This window comes from Engraulis encrasicolus, chromosome 17, assembly GCF_034702125.1.
Source record: "Engraulis encrasicolus isolate BLACKSEA-1 chromosome 17, IST_EnEncr_1.0, whole genome shotgun sequence".
Classification (NCBI taxonomy): domain Eukaryota; kingdom Metazoa; phylum Chordata; class Actinopteri; order Clupeiformes; family Engraulidae; genus Engraulis; species Engraulis encrasicolus.
Window position 1 is genome coordinate 5,221,303 of NC_085873.1, and position 18,741 is coordinate 5,240,043.

Sequence of the window (18,741 nt, forward strand, 5' to 3'; positions counted from 1 at the left end):
TTAACAAATACTTACCACCACCATTACATTCTAAGTAGTCATGACTGGGAAAATTGCATTTTACATGAAATCTTCTCCATCGTCCACCCTCCATCGTCCACACTCCATCGTTTTGAGCGGCAAAAGGTACTGTCCTTTGGTTATACTAGTAAATATTGGTTTATTCATTATTACAATTCATGAAAATATCAAATTTGGCAATAGGCAGCACAATTTCAATGAGCAGTAGGCTATAGTTGCAATATCCACTCTGGCCACAATCTTACAATGTGCACCTTTAAAAAGCATTAAAAAGCACCTTTAAAAAGCTGAAGATGTGCGGCCAAACTTAAGTTCTTGGACTTGAAATGTGGCCTGAATTAAATCAGCTAAATTTCCCTGCCCATAGAAATACAGATGGGGGACATGACATCCACAATGATCACCTCACCCACACATGAAAGACAACTTTTGTGAAATGTCAAAAAATAAATGAGAGAAAATCTGTTCCAACTTGTGATTTTGGATTGCCCCCCGACAAGTTCCTCCTGAAAATGGCAGCTTCTTTCCTGCATTACACACCTACCTACCACAGGTCCCTTTCTGGAGTGTGAGCACAATTCAAGGGCTATAATGCCATCTGCTGGTGAGGTTCGTTTCTGGATGGGGAGGGGGGATGTTGTACTGTTGCTATTGTATGCAATTTGCTTTTTTAAATTACTTAGAACATAGGCAATAGGCCTAGACTGCAAGTACGTTTAGTATTTCTAGAAGCAGCACTGTGTCATGACTTGTCAGGCCACCTAAAACTAGTGCACATGGAATATTATGCAAGTCTAGGCTTAATGACACAAACCCCACTGCCTATGTATTAATTCAGGGTTAGAAAACTGTTGCGTCACACTTGAATGCATTTTAATTTGACATAAACTTGAACAATCGCAAATAGGCCTACAGGCTATAGCTGGATGTAAATGGGATGATAAAGAAAGTAGGCTAGGCCTAGATATATCAATCAAAAATGAATCCCATATCCTAAGGCCATTGTTTTGACTCGAGAGAGAGAGAGAGAAGGGATTGAATATGATTTTGTTTCTTCCCATTATTTGGCGAAAGTGTCAGGAAGCGGCAGCGCCAGCGCAGCCAAATAACTTGGGGAGCGACCGTACTTTCCATAGGCTAGTTGCGATTCTTGCGAAAGAGAAAGCGAAACCATCCTATTTGAAATAGGTCCGATTTTGAGTTTTCACACGCTGCGTTAAAGGCTGGATTTGACAATCATAGGCATGGCTATTTTACACAACTTCCAGTGGGCAGGTAAGCACAGAAGTGTCTTATTTCCTTTTCTTTACCAAAATAAATTTCCTCAAAAGATGCTGCACTAATACATCGACATTTGCATTAGGATAGGACGGCGGGCTGGCTTTCACCCGACCCGGTCTGCAGATTATAGTTTAACTAGGTCGGTTTAACAATAATTTTACGTATAACATTGTAGTTAAATAAGAACAACATTTCATTTGTTCACTTGCATGTCGGGCAGCGGTGAAATTGCAATAACTAAACACGTCATGAACATTCCTGGACGCATCAGGCTTATCGTGAGCGAGTTGACAATAGCCATCTTCCTGTTTGCGTGTCAGATTAGGTTAGGTTAGGTTACTTTATTAGATTCCACCAGGGAGAAATTTGTTTCGGAGACAGGGGGTTGCAGCAGTACAAGAATACAAAAAAGGGCAACATTAACAAACATATAAAATAGGCCTACTGGGAAATAAAACAATACAAGGATAGACAAGATAAAAGGCTCAGAAACATTGGATGTCCTAATCCACTGACCCTGCCCCATCCAGTCCAAACTGTCCCTGCCTCAGCATTTCCACACCATTGCACATTCCCCTTCAACACCCCCTGCCACCCTTCCACCCCCAACCAAAGCACCTTCATACTATAACAGATATCTAGAATGGCATTCCTACCATAATTAAAAAAAAATAGTAGGAGCTAGGAAGAATACATTCCATAATGTAGTCCGTGCCAGGCTGGTACGCCAGGCATCCTGGCAGACCGGCGTAGGCCTGATGCCAATGACGTGTCGGGCTGCGGCTGCGGGGGCCGAGGGACCGCAGGCGCCGGTGACGACGCACAGGGGCCATCACAGGCGGAAGGCACAGCTGTGTGAAGTTGGCACATCATATGTTGAAAATCTGATTAAAAGCATTTTGGTTCGATTGTGCATCTTTTGTGCACGATTGTGCAGGCAAAATGAGCGTTTGTGCACAAACCCTCTTTAAGATATTTACATTTTAAGAGGTTGGTGACCTTAGGTCACTCAGCACCCCATTAACCTCCAAATGACTCAAAAATGGTTGGAATCGTTTATGCACGTTTGTGCAGGCAAAATTAATGTTTGTGCACAAACCATTTTTTAGTTATTTAACTTTTAATTTTTTGAAAGTAGGTCACTCAGCACCCCGTCAACCTCCAGACTGATCCTCCATTGAGGCAGTCGGTTCATATGCAAAATAGGGAGGCGGAGCACTCGGAGGGTCACAGGCAGCCTCAAAATGAATGGCAGTGAACGAGAAGCCAGCGTATTGAAGGATAAAACTCGCTGTTTTGAACTTGTAATCGTCTGGGGAAACTGCCTTCAAAGTTCACAGCCTACCTCGTGAATTCAGGGAAATGAAAAAAAAGTGGGACAAACATACGTACATCCAGATGACCACGAGCACTTGTAGAATTCACAATCCCCCCCCCCCATTTTTTAGTTTAGTTAGCCAAAAATGTTACAATGGCCCGTTACAAGTCTGTCATCCTTCCGCATGTTGTCATCTACACCAAAGATTGATTTTGTTCAACAAGAAAACGAATAAAACAGCCCTGAATGAGGGCTGTTGGACGATGGAGAAACTAAAGGTCTACATTTCAGCCATTTATATTTTCAGAAATTACATAAGATTTTACCCATGACATGTATAGTAGTACATTGTCATTTTTTTTAAAATGCAGTACAGTGAATCATTTCTGTTTACAACACACTTTCATTCGTCCCTCATGCAGGGGTCTATGCAATGTGTGTGTGTGTGTGTGTGTGTGTGTGTGTGTGTGTGTGTGTGTGTGTGTGTGTGTGTGTGTGTGTGTGTGTGTGTGTGTGTGTGTGTGTGTGTGTGTGTGGTCTGGGGTTTGAAATGGAAAATTAATTAAATTAAGTCGAAATATTGTGTGTTTTGCTTTATATTAGGGCATTGACGTAACCAACATGAAACCATTTCCCAAATAATATTAGGTCTGAAACACTGACGGTCACGGAGTGCTATCTACATTAGACCTAAATAAATGTGGTAAAGGTGTTCAATGTTTTTTTTGTTTGCTGTTATAGTGTTCAGATGGATTCTTGTCTGTTTACCAGTCTGCTACAGCCAAAGTAAGTTTTTTTGCTACGGTTATTTTCACAATATTATCATAGCCTACTGCCAAACTATGTATTGAACTGAATGACATAGCTGGATGATGCATGCTTGTAGGCATGTATAGGCCTAGCCTACTGCATTGTAAGTATGCATCGACTGTATAGGCTAGCCCAGTGGTTCTTAACCTGAGGTGCGGGCACCCCCTGGGGTGCGCCAGAGATTTCAGGGGGTGCACGGAATTAAGTTTGTGTCGAGGTTGTGACCAAAACTCAGCTTGTGAACTTTATAATTAGTCCAAATCAAAACCAAACTAATGCATGTTTTGGTCCCCATGTAAAGGCATTATGGTATTGTTTAATGTCTTAAGCAAGAATCATTGCAATTAATCACTTCAAATCATTTTAAGTAGGCCTACCTATACAAGTGTAGAAGTTTGGGTTGGGGGTGCTCGGCTTGTCTTTGGCATAGGTAAGGGGGTGCATTATGTAAAAAATGTTAAGAACCACTGGGCTAGCCTATATATTGACATGAATACACAATGGAAAAACTGCTGTATCAATTCAACATTTAAAAAGTACTGTGGACCAAATACACTGGAAAATGTTATATCGATTCTTAGTGTTGATTTAACACTGCATTTTTTTTTTACTGTGTGCAATACTGAATGTATGCATGTATATTTTTAACCCCTTAAGACAGGGAATTATAAATTAGCTGTTAAAAGAATGGCAATGACCAAGTCATAATGTATTACTAAAGGCCCCGTGCACTGTCATAGTCGTGTAGTACTATAATGTCTATTACAGCGTGCCACAGGAGGTACGGCGTGCATTAAGGGGCTATGTATGCACGTGCATGTTTATGCATGTATGTGTGTAGGCTTTGTATGCATGTGTAGCCTATGTGTATAGTAGGCCTACGCATGTTTATGCCTGAGATAGCCTAGTGGGTGAAATCTAAATTGGATTCCTTACCTGCCCCACGAACCCTGCACATGCTCCGCCCATATACCCACTCTATGTACGTAATTCGATTCCTAGATTCCTTTGTTTTGTATGTCTAGGCCTAATATACAGTATGTTGTAGGCCACTATATGAGTATGCAAGGCTTTGTCTTTGCAAGTGCCATTGAAACGGATGGTACCAATAACTGAACCGTCCCAAATAGTCTCATTTGTTTCAACAACACATGCTCAAAAGTTATAGCCTACCACTAAAATCAGATAACGGCTGGCAGAAGTGGAGAAAAGTAAAACTCAATAATTTAGCCTAACTTGAGGGGAGTTGGGAAACTAGCCTGGTGGTGATGTTGAATTATTTGTTTAATGTGCTTACATGTACTATATATTTTCAGGCTCCGACACACTACCATTATCCGTTCCGATGACTCCAGTCCACGTTTGGATGGGATCGTCGTCAGTTACACTACCTTGTTCAACCTCGGCCCCGCTCACCAACTCCCTCGAGCTGCGCTGGCATCGGCCCGATGGCTACAGAACACCGGTTCTGCTTTACGAGAACCAACAGGTTCAGCCATCATCAGCTGACCCTCAGTACAAGGACCGAGTGGCCCTGGTAGGGGACCCACAGAAGGGGAACTTCACCCTCCTACTGCAGAACGTAACACTGGCGGATGGCGGGGTGTTTGTCTGCTTCGTTGCCGAGAAGGGGGACTACGGCAAAGAAAGTGTTGAACTCATTGTCAAAGGTACAAAATAATATTGCATTATATGACATTACATTACACATAATATTTTGCAGATTCTTTTATCCAAATACAAAATACACACACGCACAGACACACACTCTTTGCCCACTGGACAGTAAATGTTTGGCGTATTTGGCGTAGGCCTATGGTTGCTCCTCAGGACAGTTGATACTTAGGGGGTGCCTCCAGTAAAAGTGGAGCCCCACCTGTGACATCTCTCATGTTGTGTCAAAGATGAGTCATGTATGTTGGGACTATGCCTAACTTCAGAAGAAGAAACATTCTCAGATTTTATGTTTAAGCACACATTCACATGAAATGTATTTTTATGTGAAAAAATATGAAATTACATGACTTTTACTTACACAGAACACAAGTTAGGTTTATACTGATTTCACAGTAACTTTTCAGTAATTGCCCTTGTTTTACTCATCTCCCTCATTGTACTGAATTTATGATTGTCAAGATTGCAAATAGAAAGTCCCTGGTGACTTGTTAAGGACTTAGACTTGGACGTGACTTGGCTGGTTTACGACTTGGACTTGACTTTGTCAAATGTGTCTTGACTTGTGACTCGGACTTGAGTGGAAAGACTTGTGACTTGTGACTTCCACATTAGTGCCACCTAGTGACTCTGCTCTATTTTATTTTGACCAAATTTAGTAAGCTGAACGAATCTGACTGATGCATCAGAATAACACAATTTGCCATACTAAAAGCTAACATGGCAATAATCTACAGGAAAGTTAAATATATTGTCGCAGCATCATGGTACATTGTTTTGTTTTGTTATTTTGTGGAATCATACGCTAACATCTGACATATTAACATCATCTTCAAACAACCTCGGCTTCCATCAGCGATGGGGTCTCCTCCTCTCCTCTCTGTCAGGTTTACAAGTAGTGGACAGGTGAACGTTACCTGTTTATCGCACGGTTGGTCTCCAGTACCCTCGCTTACCTGGAGAGACAGCTACAACAGAGAAGTATCCACGGAATCCACACAGATTTCAGCAGGTTAGTGGACTACTGCAGGCAGGTTTCCCTCAGAAAATGTGTTTGTCAAGGTGGTGGGGGGCTAGCCGATATCAGACACATGTGAGTATGACTATCATGATTGGAAAGGCTATGTTGTTCAGTTCCACATGAAATATGATATGAAAACCTCCCAAACATCAAGATATTGTGGATTTTTGTAAAGGAATTTATGAAAGACATTTTGGCAATAGACCTTTCTAATAGAATCTTTTAGCTTATCGAGTCAGGGTGGTAGGTGTTTGTTGTCAATGTGGCCACCTTAAGTACTGGTTATGCAGTGCTGAGGAAAACACTGGGCTGAGAACAGTTTACATAACAGAAGTGTACCTATGTACCAATGTTAATCATGTCTTCTCTCAGATAATGTTCCACAGTATACAGTACAGGCCAAAAGTTTAGACACACCTTCTCATTTAATGAATTCTCTTTTTTTTCGTGGCTATTTACATAACGATGTACATTTTCACGGAGGGCATCAAAACTGTGCATGAACAAAAGTATAATTATGTGCTTAACAAAAAAATAAAAAAATAAAAAAATAAAAACAATAATTTAAAAAAATAAAAAAATGGCAAACATTGACATTAACACAGCAAAAGTGATGGACCCACACGTTTCAAAAAGCTTATTTTCTGTCTATTTTCAAGTAAAACACCCAGTCAGTCAAGTCAATCTTAATTGATACATGCAATAAAAAGATTTTCTAGATCTGATAATGAGACACTTGGTCTAACATAGCTGGAACAGTGGTATAAAAAGTAGAAGTGAAAAACCCTGGCACAGATTCCCTCCAAGACAGATTTGACCTCTCCAAGTAACTGGCTATAGACCAAGTGACTCAATATCAGATCAAGAAAATGTCAGTAAAATGCTTATATTGCCAAGTGCTAAAAACTAGATTTCAGGTCTAAGAATTTTAGTTCTAGAATTCTAGTGAGTTATTGGAGGGCACTGTTGGGAAAGTTACTCAAAAACTGTAATGCACTACTTATTACATGTTACTGTCATTTAAAAGTAATGCCTTACATTACAACATTACTTTTTTTGAAAAGTAAGGCATTACACTACTTTTGCATTACTTTTAGTTACTTTAGCCAAAATGACTGGAAATAAGGATTTGGCAATCTACAGTGCAAATCTATGAGGTGGCATGACTTTCACCTGCCATCCACAAGTCGTTTTGGAAGCCTGCAGACTGAAAACCAACATTTTCAGGAATTGCATCTTACCCACATACAATATTGATTCACCAATACAATGATTAATCCTTTCTCTACCACACCTTACCATGCACACCAGCGCCGTTTAAAAAAAAAAAATCTATTACGGACGCATGCAGCACAGGCTCCGTTGCACTTGGCTGAAACATAAAGCCACCTCACTGCACTACGAGTTTGAAAATTATTATTGATAAAAGAGCAGATGCATGCATTGCTACAGTTTTGAATATTAATTATATAGCCTACAGCACACCGGGGAAAATGTCTTATCAATGAGCGAAATTATAGGCGAAAAAATGATTGCGAGGATACCAGCCAGTCAGTTTGCAAGCTCGTGGCTCGCCTGAATCATGTGACTTTGTGTGGAGATCAGTTTGTCACTCACTCACAACTCTAAAACTATTATTCTCATCCCCCCGTCGGATACCCTGCCGTGTCCCTGTCTTGTGAGAATGGGATGCATCCCCTCCTTTCCTGACTAATTTGGTGGTGCTATGGCACCTCTTCAAATTGTCAAATTGTTTGTAGGCTACTGTTTTTCGACGTGGAATGCGGTTCGTTTGGGTTTCAAGTAGCCTACAGTGTGCATTTAACTGAAATGTTCTTGGCGTCCTTATTTTCAAAGAAGTCAAAGTAGAGGGCATATACCCATCTTGAAAACGAGCAAGCTGGATCTTCTGGATCGGTCATCCTTTGTCAGCCTGCCATTTCGAGAGACGAAGCGTGAAAGAGGAAGCAATGTTCTGCGTGGAACTTTAAAATCTCTGCGCGGACGTAGCTACTATCAGATGCAATAGCTGATCTCGCGGTGATCCGCGAACATTGTATAAAGAAAACAAAATACCCACACAAAATGTAGGTGAAAAAAATGCGTTGTAATGTGCAAGTTACTTGCATTGTAACGAGGACATATTACCGATTTTTTCCCCTGTAATCAGTTACATTACTGAGTTACTCAAAAATGTAATGCATTACAGTAATTAGTTACTTTTGTAACTCGTTACTCCCAACACTGTTGGAGGGCTTAAGCGTTTAAGATTGACATGACTTTTTACTTGAAAATAGACAAAAAATAAGCTTATTGAAATGTGTGGGGCCATCAGTTGTGCCATGTTGACATCAGGTGGATAGAGAGCTGACATTGCTGTTGGACAACAGCTAGAATGTGTATTATTTGTTAAGCACATAATTCTACATGTGTTCATGCACAGTTTTGATGCTCGCCATGAAAATCCACAAATAGCCTCGAAAATAAAGAGAATGCATTAAATGAGAAGGTGTGTCCAAACTTTTGGCCTGTACTGTAGCTAAGTTTATCATTCTATTCCCAGTGTTCCTCAGTATAACTGTGTTAATCATGTGCAGAGGTATCAAAAGTAAAAATAAAAATGTAGAAAAGAAGCACAGTTTCCTTTCAAGACAAGTAACTTACCTGAATAACCAGTAGACATGTGTACTTGTCTTACTATCAGCTGACCCTGCGCTGATTGGATCAAATTTGTTCGTGGGTCCTTGTAAGGGTTTTCCAGTAACAACACAGCCTATTTACCGGTAGTATCTCATTAGGTGCGATGGTGTAAATGGTGTAACAGCTATGTAATATCATGTTAGTGTTGTACTTACTAGCCAGGCCACGCCCTCCTAGTGACGCAACACCTTCAATCTTGCTTCTAGTCAGGCCAAGAGAAATGTAAATGTCGTTTCTGATCTCCAGAAACGACGCTGATCTCCTGGCACTTTAGAGATCGAAAGAAAACATTTTGAAGGAATTGATATTGAAGCAATAAACGCTCCAATTATTTCTTGACTGGAGAAATGGAATCCTACTTCATGCTCCCAGACCTAGTAGTGGAGCTCACAAAGCTGCGCGGAACTACAGGTCAGACAAGAGCCAGGCAAAGACCAAGTCTCGAAGAGATTTGAAAGTCGATGATAATCAGGCTAGTACTTAGACCCAAAATGTAGGCCTACTTATAGTTTTACTTTTGACACCTCTGATCATGTGTTTATCCTCAGATAGTGTTCTCGACTGTGTTAATCAGGGCCTTCAAGGGCCCTGAGGTCGCTTTTTGAGAATGGGGGGTATATAGCTCTGTTAATCATGTGTCTATCCCCAGTTTTCATTCGGAGTGTTCTCAGAGGTTTTAATCATGTGCCTACCCCAGAGTTGTATTAAGTAGAGTACTTTTACAGATGTAATTACTACAACACAAGGAGTGATACTACATAGTTGAAACCAGGGCTTGACATGAACTTTTTTGCTTGCCGGCCATTGTGGCTTGTGGTTTTCCAGAGTCACTAGCCATCCAGCTATCCTACTAGCCGCAAATATTATTTTATTTTTTTTATCATGAAAAGTTTTACCAGCATTTGGCCGGTTGGCAGGTGCCAGTGTCAAGCCCTGGTTGAAACCATGGAATATCATACTACTATTGTTGTAATTACATCTTCAAGAGTAAGCCTACTTCTGCTTCCACTTTATACAGCTCTGGTGTGTATTCCTGGAAAGCATAGTTGCTAATTATATTAGCTACTTTGTTGGTTGCAATGCAATTTCTCATTGGCAACTACCGAAGTTGCTAACAGCTAACAACTATGCTTTCCAGAAATGCACCCCTGGTCTACCCATATAGTGCTCTCAGTATGGTGAATCACGCGTTTACACTCAAGTGCTCTCAGTTTGGTTAATCACATGCTACACTCAGATAGTGCTCTCAGTTTGGTGTACTACTGTACTGTACTGTCTAATTCTATCTATCTATCTATCTATCTATCTATCTATCTATCTATCTATCTATCTATCTATCTATCTATCTATCTATCTATCTATCTGTCTATCTATCTGTCTATCACTGTGTTCCTCAGATGCCCAGGGGTTTATGAGTGTCTCGTCATGGGTGCTACAGCCCACCTCGGACTCTGATTGGTTGTCGTGCTCTGTGGGCGTGTCTGATGTGGAGATGAGAGAGAGCAGGGTGTTATTGCACGACTCTGAGCGTGGAGGAAACAGTGAGTTGCCATTCATTTCTTGTTTGCCTTTTAGTTAACTTTCCTTGATACACTCAGATTAACACTATAGAACATTGTTTTTAGTACAGACTGATCTCACAGAATTCAGTGACATTAACACGGCCCCTTGGAACACAAAATTTGTGGCAGTTTCACACATTTTTGCGAAATTCTGTGCACTATGGGACAATACATTAGGTTATGATACACAGGTCTACTTTTCTGACCAATGTTGCTTGGCAACACCATGATTGGCCCCTAATTGTCTGGATACATAATGTCTGCGGTTGATCCAAGTTGAGTCTTGATCTTTTCTGAAGTGATAAAAGTGGCAGGGTGTCCTTGGGCCTGGGGCAACCGCACCCTCGGACCCCCAGCTCACTCTATTCATACGATGCTGTCTACAAAGAGTCTCAATCATACAAGTAAAGTAGAGTACAGTAACTTAATTGATTCTGAAATTAAGTAATACTGTTTACTTTTGCATCTCTTTGGACATACCCGGGGTATTTTAATCAGAATCACTGAGGTGCTCAATAGTTATGTGGTCATCTGCGATTTCGCCAGACCGGAAGTCTGAAATTAAGTAATACTGATCAGAAAAGTGAAGCTGTCAGCAACTGGACCTTTTGTTGAAGCAGTTAAGTTCGACTGGACTTCGTCTGGAGCTTGAAAATGTGTAGTTGCTAACAACTTCACTCAGTTGGATTACCTGATGACAGGATGACCTGCTGAAATAGAATCCTACTTGCTTCTAAGTTGTAATAACTTTTTTCAGGGACCCCAATTTAAGAACCTCTTATCTGACTTATTCTCCCTCTGTTATCAGACTCCTACTTTGGACATTTTATCACCGTGCTTGTGCTGTTCCTGCTCGTGGGCGTGGGCACATTGGCTTTCCTGGCATACCGAAAGTACAATACACGAGGTATGGGCATCACATGGCTCACAACTAGAAATGCTGTATTCAAAAATATATGCAATCATTTGTAGCATTTGTGATTGTTATATGCAGGTACAGTTTAAAATATTTCATTGCAGTGCATAATTTCTATTGTTGTCAAGGATGATGATTATGAGGATTATTAAACTCAAGGGTTATTATTTATGCTGCTAAGACATAACACATCATACAACTTGGGACACAGTAGAGCGGATTGTATTTCAACTAAAAAAAGCAAGATTTTGTATTTGCTTCTTCCCTGCTACAGTCAGACTGATGAACATGAGACTTGGGTTTTTTTTGTATTTGACTTTTAAATTGCCCTTTGTCTTCTTTGTATTTATTGACACAGAGAAGAATTCCAATGTGCCTGGACTACTAGTTTGCGTACAAATGGCAAATAAAGAACTTTATGTCTTGTCTATCTCTCCTAAGACCTAATATTCTTTCAGAAGGGAGTGGGTAGTTCTTCTTGCTAGCAGAATAATGAAGAGGAACTGTGTAGTAGTTGCCATGTGCTGATTTAAATCATTTTTATGTTATCTTTTTAATGATGTAGCTATGGTTTTTTTTTTCAGACTATGGTGCCGTAAAGACAACTGATACAACAGATGCAAAAGGTAAGATAATTGGTCATTGTAAATCATTTAAATACACATATTGTATTGCCACATGCATTTGGAAGTATTGTTTACTTTGAATCTTAAAGCCTTAACCTCTTAGCGCAGAGTCTATGCTTAATCACTTAACTGTTACCAAATTGTTATGGCCAAGTCTTAATCTGTTACGTAGCCCCATAACAGACACCGTCCCGCCACTGGGACGTTGCAATAGTCACTGAAAAAAACTACCATAGTACTGCACTATGGCAGTGCACAGGGCCTTTAGTAATACTTCACAACTTCGTCATTGCCATTCTGGTAACAGCTAATTTATAACAGGGGTTGTGTCTTAAGACTTAAGGAGTTAAGGTTCTCAGAAATGTCATAGCAATGCTGTTGATGTTGTTGTTGTATCAACAGACTGAACGGGCTCGCCAGTGGGCCCATCTGCATAAGGACGCTACTAACAGAGTTGTGTGTCTGTAATTTCACAGGAATGCAGTTGCGCAATCAGGATCAGATCACGAGAATTGTGTTGGTGGGGAAGACTGGGGTGGGCAAGGGTTCTACGGGAAACACCATCCTGGGCAAAAAGGTCTTCCAATCACGTGGCGGAGGGGCTGCATTCGGTAGTAAAAAGCAAGAACGTGAAGTGGACGGCAGATGGCTGTCTGTGGTTGACACCCCAGACCTGTTTGGTAAAGTGAAACACAAGGACAAAAAGATGGCAGAATGCTTCGCTCTGTCCTCGCCAGGCCCCCATGTGTTCCTCGTAGTTCTTCACGCAGGAATGTTCTCCCAAGAGGAAGGTGAAACGGTGAATAACATCAAGAAGTTCTTTGGCAGCAATGCAGACAGGCACACTATTGCACTGTTTACTCATGGAGACAAACTGGGGGGCAAATCGATCTATGACTTCATAAAGGACAGTGAGTATGAGGGGCTACAAGGCTTGGTTTATCAATGTCTTGGTGGTTGCCATGTCTTCTCGAACGATGTAAAATCTGATCGCACCCAGGTGACTGCGCTGTTGGAAATGATTGATAAGGTAAAAAATAAAGAGGGAGGGCACTTTACATCAGAAAGGTACAAGAAGGTTGAAGAGGAGATTAAACAAAGGAGGAAATATTTGGAGACAGATTTGACCACATGGATTGAGCAGCAGGTGTTGCATGAGTAAGCTAACCTGCCTTTCATGACTGCAAGTCTCATTAGGCTCTTTTTCACTGCCTGTTTTTTACCCGGTACAGCTCGACACAGCACGACTCGTCCGCCGTTTCTTCTGTTTCGATTAGTCAGGTTATAGCACAACACATCTCGAAACCCAGCCCTCATTTTTTGACTGGCTGAACCGAGCTGAGTGGGTCTTTACCTGTCTACTACCCAGAATCCTGTGCGTCAGCTTGTCCTCACCGGTGAATCGAAAAATAATCATGGCGGCCACCAGATTAACTTTCTTCGAATGCTCTTTAGTTTGACACTGTATTACTCTGACATTAAAATCGAAGGTAGAATGATCCAAAGGTTGAAAGTATCCATTGTAGTATCCAAATATCATGTCGCGGAAACTATTTATAGCTTACTTTGATAGATGAGATATCTGTCTGCCTTACGTAAAGTCAACTAGCCTGCGTAAAGTAATGCTATGTGACAACACAAAAAACGCAACTCCAACCATACTCTGGGTAACACGGTTTGTAACCGAGCTGGTTGAACAGCACCACTCAGCACAACACAACATGGCACGGCACAGCCATGTTGTAGGCCCTATGGAAAAAAGCGTTTTAAGACTATATTCTGGCCTGGCAAACCATCTACATTTCAAATTCCCCGGAAAAAGCGAACCAATCAATTTTAAGCATTTCCAAGTGCTCGATGGCCCAAGGTTTTTTTTTAGATACACTAGATACAGAACCTGTACTGAAAAGATATAGCCAGGTAGTGCATGGCACTATCCAAGGTCCTGAAGTCTATACGCGGTCTGTAGTAATGTAGTGATGTAGTAACACAGAAGTAGCATGACCTAGGAAGATGCTCAAGGGGAACATAGGTATACACACACCACACACACATGCTACACACACATACCATGTCCACACACATACATGTTTTTAACTATGGTACATTTATATGAAATCTAATGTACTGACATATGTATATCTTGATGTCTTGCCTAGGTGTAAGATGGGATGCATGTACTGATGATGGAAATGTACATATGTGTCACAGACATGGAAACTTCCATCCATCGTTAAATGTTAACCCAAGTCCATTAACGTGTTCTAATGTGTTTACTTATGACCAGAAAGTGCACTTTGTGAGCGGGTGCGCTGTAGATGTACCCACGGAACTGAGAGAAACGAGACAAACATATAGTATATAAAGGGGCTGATCCAGGCCCAAAATGGGTTCAGTTTGGGAAAGTCCTCTGGGACGACCCTACTGTTCTCCGGGCAGCGCAGCTCTCTATGTTCCGGTGGTCTCCTGCAGCGCATTCGCATCAGTGTACTGTACTGAGTGTATTACTTTTAAGTGTACATCTCTTTGTGCAATCTGAGCGAATAAAGTCTTCATCAACAACGAGTAGAACGGTTTGGGCAGCACTTCTTTCTGATCTGGTCTACCTCAATCTGACTGTGCCTGGGGGCTGACTTCTCCCAAGAAGAAATCCACGACACAAGTAAACTATTTGAATGAAAAAACACCAACAAGTGTTACTACTACAGTCTCTTGAAGAGCATTTATCTTTCTGAGTAGAAAAAAGTAGACACACTCACCCAAAGCTGCTTGCTGCTGCTGCTATCACATCTGTTGTGCTATTTCTCGCTTCAATTTTCCATTTTCACACTTAACTTTAGAAAATTGATGGCAGCAAAACTCCCAAGGCCGTCCATATGTTTACAAGTAGCAAAACACTGGCAAGACAGCTTGTTTTGATTAGGCTACCCCACATGACGTGATCAGGAAGCACATTATTTGATGCTTCGATGTGATAATACTCAAATACTGTGTTGTGATAAAATGCGTAGATGAAATATCCAAATGGTGACTTTGTAGGAGTTTTGACTTTGACAGTTGGAGTTGTCATGATCTATGTCAGTTCTGTTCGTCGTAGAGACAAACTCACACAGAAGGCCTATTAGAGAGGAAAAAGAAACGTATAGGCCTATGTATTTTTACGGGTTAGCACTCAACGCATGGGAGGTAAATACGTAATATTACGCGGCATGCGTGTCAATGTGTTAACAGGTGAGTGAAAGAATGGGTGGTCTAATCGACTGAAGCTTCAACCAGTAGCATACAGAGGCATTGTATGAATGAATGAATAAATGCATGTATGAGCTAGACAGAGACCCTTTGCATCTCCTACAGAGAAATGTTGTAGATGGATTGCCTGGCCAGACTATGGTCTTCAAGAGACTTGCAGTTGTGAAAGCCAGGAGGTGAGTAATTCAGCATTCAGTATATTTTTTCCTGATTTGAAGTAACTCCCTGCCCCCATCACACCCAGCCTTTTGTATGAATCAGTCAAATGCATTCCTCTGTGTATTGCATTGTGACACACTACCACAACTATGTCATCTTTAAAACCCAGTCTTACGGTAGGGACCCATAGACGTGAATTTGGCAGAGCGAAGCAAACGTGCCATTAATTCCAATGAGCGAGGTGAAGGCAAGCGAATAGGAGTGAAGCGAGGCAAAATTATTCAACCAAGTGTAATATTATGCAAATGAGGACCGAATTCGCCTGTGGCGGCCCAATCAAATCAACAACATAACTGTTCCATTCCATCTGATTCGCCACGACGACCTGATGACGGTTGAGCTGTCAGAATGAGGAGTAAGAGGAGTCATAACATTTGTTGTAAACAGTGAGGAGGTGAGGGTGCTACACAAAGAAAAGGTGAAATTGTAGTATGTCATAACACACACCCAGACCAAGGCACAGGTATGCACACACGCATACATGGACCCATGCAGGCACGTGCGCGCACACACACACACACACACACTAGCACGCACAGACACGCACACACACACTTTTGATGGGTGGGTCTACACTGGATAACAGATGACAAGCCTTGTTTTACAAAGAAACAAAGAAGCCCATACTGATATATGTATGAAGGCAATTCTGCATAAAAGCTTTCGACTATGGTTTACCATCACAGAATTTCCTTAGCTGATACAGTAACCCAATGATGTAAACACATTGGATCTGTTTCACCTACAAAATAATAGAGTTTTCAAGTCTAACTAGACTCACATGCTGTGATTACGGCATGGCATTGGCACTTGAGTGAGATTGCATCATGTCAGTGAACTTAATCATATGCAGACTTTTGGTCATGCGTGCTGCCTCGAACAAGAACGGAGGATGAGATGGAATGAAGGATGAATGCCCTTGGATAGGCCTATTCAATTGGTGGCATGAGCCCCCCCAATTATTGTCATTTGGGACTGCCCCCCACTAAGTTCTTCCTGATGTTTGCGTATAGGAACATTGCAGCTTCCTTCCTGCATGAAAAGTATTACAAGTCAAGTCAAGTCAAGTTAAATGTATCTTTTATAGCGCATTTCATACACAGGTGCAACTCAATGTGCTTCACAAAAAAACAAATGCAAAAGGAAAGAAAACAAGCAAAGAAAAGAGGAAAGACATTTAAGTCAAAGAACATTTAAAACACCAAGATTAAATGGTAAAAAGAAAAACATAAAAAGAACAATACATTTTTAAAAAATGTGTTTAAAACATTCAGAAAAAAACATATGGTAAGAAATAAACATAGAAATAAAAATGATATAAAATGCAAGCTAGTTAAAAGCATCTGAAAACAGCTTTGTCTTGAGTCTAGATTTAAAGCTATCAATAGTGGGTGCATTTTTTACGTCGTCTGGAAGCTGGTTCCAAAGCTGTGAAGCATAGACGCTAAAGGCTGCCTCTCCACACTTTACACTCACAGGGCTGATAGTATTCAGGCTCCATGCCTGATTTGAGGCTTGATAGAGTTTGCAAAAAAAAAACATTGATAATAATTAGCCATTAGGTTATTCTTATCTCAGAACGTGTTACAGGTTCAGGGTTTTCTTCTACTATCAGGCTTGAATAATGGTCATACACAGGCTATTAAATGTTTGAATAATGTGTCAAAATAGGCCTACGTTACGTCACTATGCAGTATCTTGTCGTCGTCGTTAGAGGAGGGAAAAAGGTTCAGACTCAGGATTTTTTTTTCACTATCACCCCTGTACTCAAAATCCACCTACAATAGGCCCCTTTCTGGAGTGTGACCACATACAATTAATGGGCTATAGTGCCAAATGGTTTCTGTTTCACGGTTTCAGTGTATGGGCAGTGCTTTCTTCAGAATACATCAAAGTTCTAAAAACAATAGAATACACTATATACTGTAGTGCACAGTAGGCTGAATTTGTATGGGTATTATGTTCCAATGTGCATTGCTTGCCAAAGATACAGCCGTGGTTTCATGGTTCGGGACTTGGTTTGTAGATCGCAGGGTTGCAGGTTCAATCCCCAGCCTTCCCAATCCCTTCCTCACTCCATGACTCAAGGCATCCATCTCCACACTGCTCCAGGGACTGTAACCAATACCCTGTAATATCTGTAGGTCCCCTTGGATGAAAGGAATCTGCTAAGTGTAATGTAATCTAATCTATTGTACAGAGGTGATCTACACATTGTGACTGTATAATATTCTCCTTTGGATGGTTTCAAAAGCACTACATTTACAAAGACAAAATGACTACAGTCGAAAACTGTTTCAAGGAAATGTTTCATACGCCCTTCTTGGTGTTAACCACAGCCTATGTCATACATAACGTCACTTCAGTGACAGAGAGAAGTGAAAAGGCCTGGGCAGGAGATTTAGATGTGACAGATAGCCACAGTTTACTTCCTTTAACTCCTCCTAAAAATAACCGCAAAAGTCGCAATCAAAGATATGAAAGCCTCCTGATCGGAGTGAACAACACATGAAGACCTAGAGAACATACTGTAGCCATGGAGAGGGTCAATTTGGCACTCTGTGAGTAGGCCTATGTCTTATATGCTCTTGATTGTGCATTTAACTGGAGATGAAGGTTAGAAAGTTAGAAACAGAGGACATAGAGGACGGAAGGGAGGGCATGAAGAGATAAAAGGGAAGGAAGCTTCTATTTCTGGTATACTGACTGCCATAAGTTTCTCAATAAGAAATGTGCACTTTTTTAATATTGTTGTTACTGTGTAGTTTATCAGTGTTGCCTTATTCCAAGAACATGGTTCCAAGTGATAAAGCTGGCTGATTTAACCTACAAGAAATGGTAAACCTGCTAATAGCCCACAGGCACAGAAAATGACTCCTGATCCTTTTGTTGTTAGAGGAGGTGAACTTAACCTGGTTTTACTAGGTTCAGAATACCTCCCTGGCTCTTGTGTATTTCTAAGACAATGTCAAGTGATAATGTGATAATGTCAACATCCAATATTAGGCCTATCTTCATAGTGAATTGAAAGTGTTACAGGATCTCTACAGTACAGGAAAGGAACACTTCACACCAGCGCACATAAAAACATGAGCTAACTTAGAACATACTGTATTTTCTATTCCTGTCAAAATACTGAATATTGAAACTGTTTTTGTTCTTCCACAGTGCTGTGCTTCATCTGTTGGTCTCTGCACAGAGCAGGTGAATTCATATTAAATAGGCCTATGGCATGTTTTGATATAGATTGTGAATGTCTTGGACGTGTAGTTATACCTATGGTTGTCCCTTCTGTTGTTGTTGTTTTTGTTGGGTCAGAGAACCCCTATTTTAATCTAGATTGT

The 18,741-nt window shown here is 40.9% G+C and overlaps 1 protein-coding gene across 2 annotated transcripts; it reads left to right on the plus strand.

The window, feature by feature from the left end:
• Positions 1-1,202: 1,202 nt before the first annotated feature.
• LOC134467185 (uncharacterized) lies at positions 1,203-13,787 on the plus strand. 2 transcript variants are annotated; one of them, XM_063221093.1, is made up of 8 exons: positions 1,203-1,296; positions 3,362-3,406; positions 4,747-5,100; positions 5,961-6,116; positions 10,223-10,366; positions 11,196-11,294; positions 11,888-11,929; positions 12,406-13,787. In XM_063221093.1, the coding sequence occupies exons 1-8, from the start codon at positions 1,266-1,268 to the stop codon at positions 13,089-13,091; spliced, it is 1,557 nt and encodes a 518-aa protein (XP_063077163.1). In that variant the 5' UTR covers positions 1,203-1,265; the 3' UTR covers positions 13,092-13,787. The 2 variants fall into 2 exon arrangements, with proteins under 2 accessions (XP_063077163.1, XP_063077164.1); XM_063221094.1 differs by lacking the exon at positions 5,961-6,116.
• The last annotated feature ends 4,954 nt before the right edge of the window (positions 13,788-18,741 follow it).

Coding starts and splice junctions, on each gene's coding strand:
- LOC134467185 (XM_063221093.1), top strand. CDS start 1,266: ATGGCTATTTTACACAACTTCCAGTGGGCAG. Junction 1,297..3,361: donor ACACAACTTCCAGTGGGCAG/GTAAGCACAGAA, acceptor TTGCTGTTATAG/TGTTCAGATGGATTCTTGTC. Junction 11,930..12,405: donor TGATACAACAGATGCAAAAG/GTAAGATAATTG, acceptor GTAATTTCACAG/GAATGCAGTTGCGCAATCAG.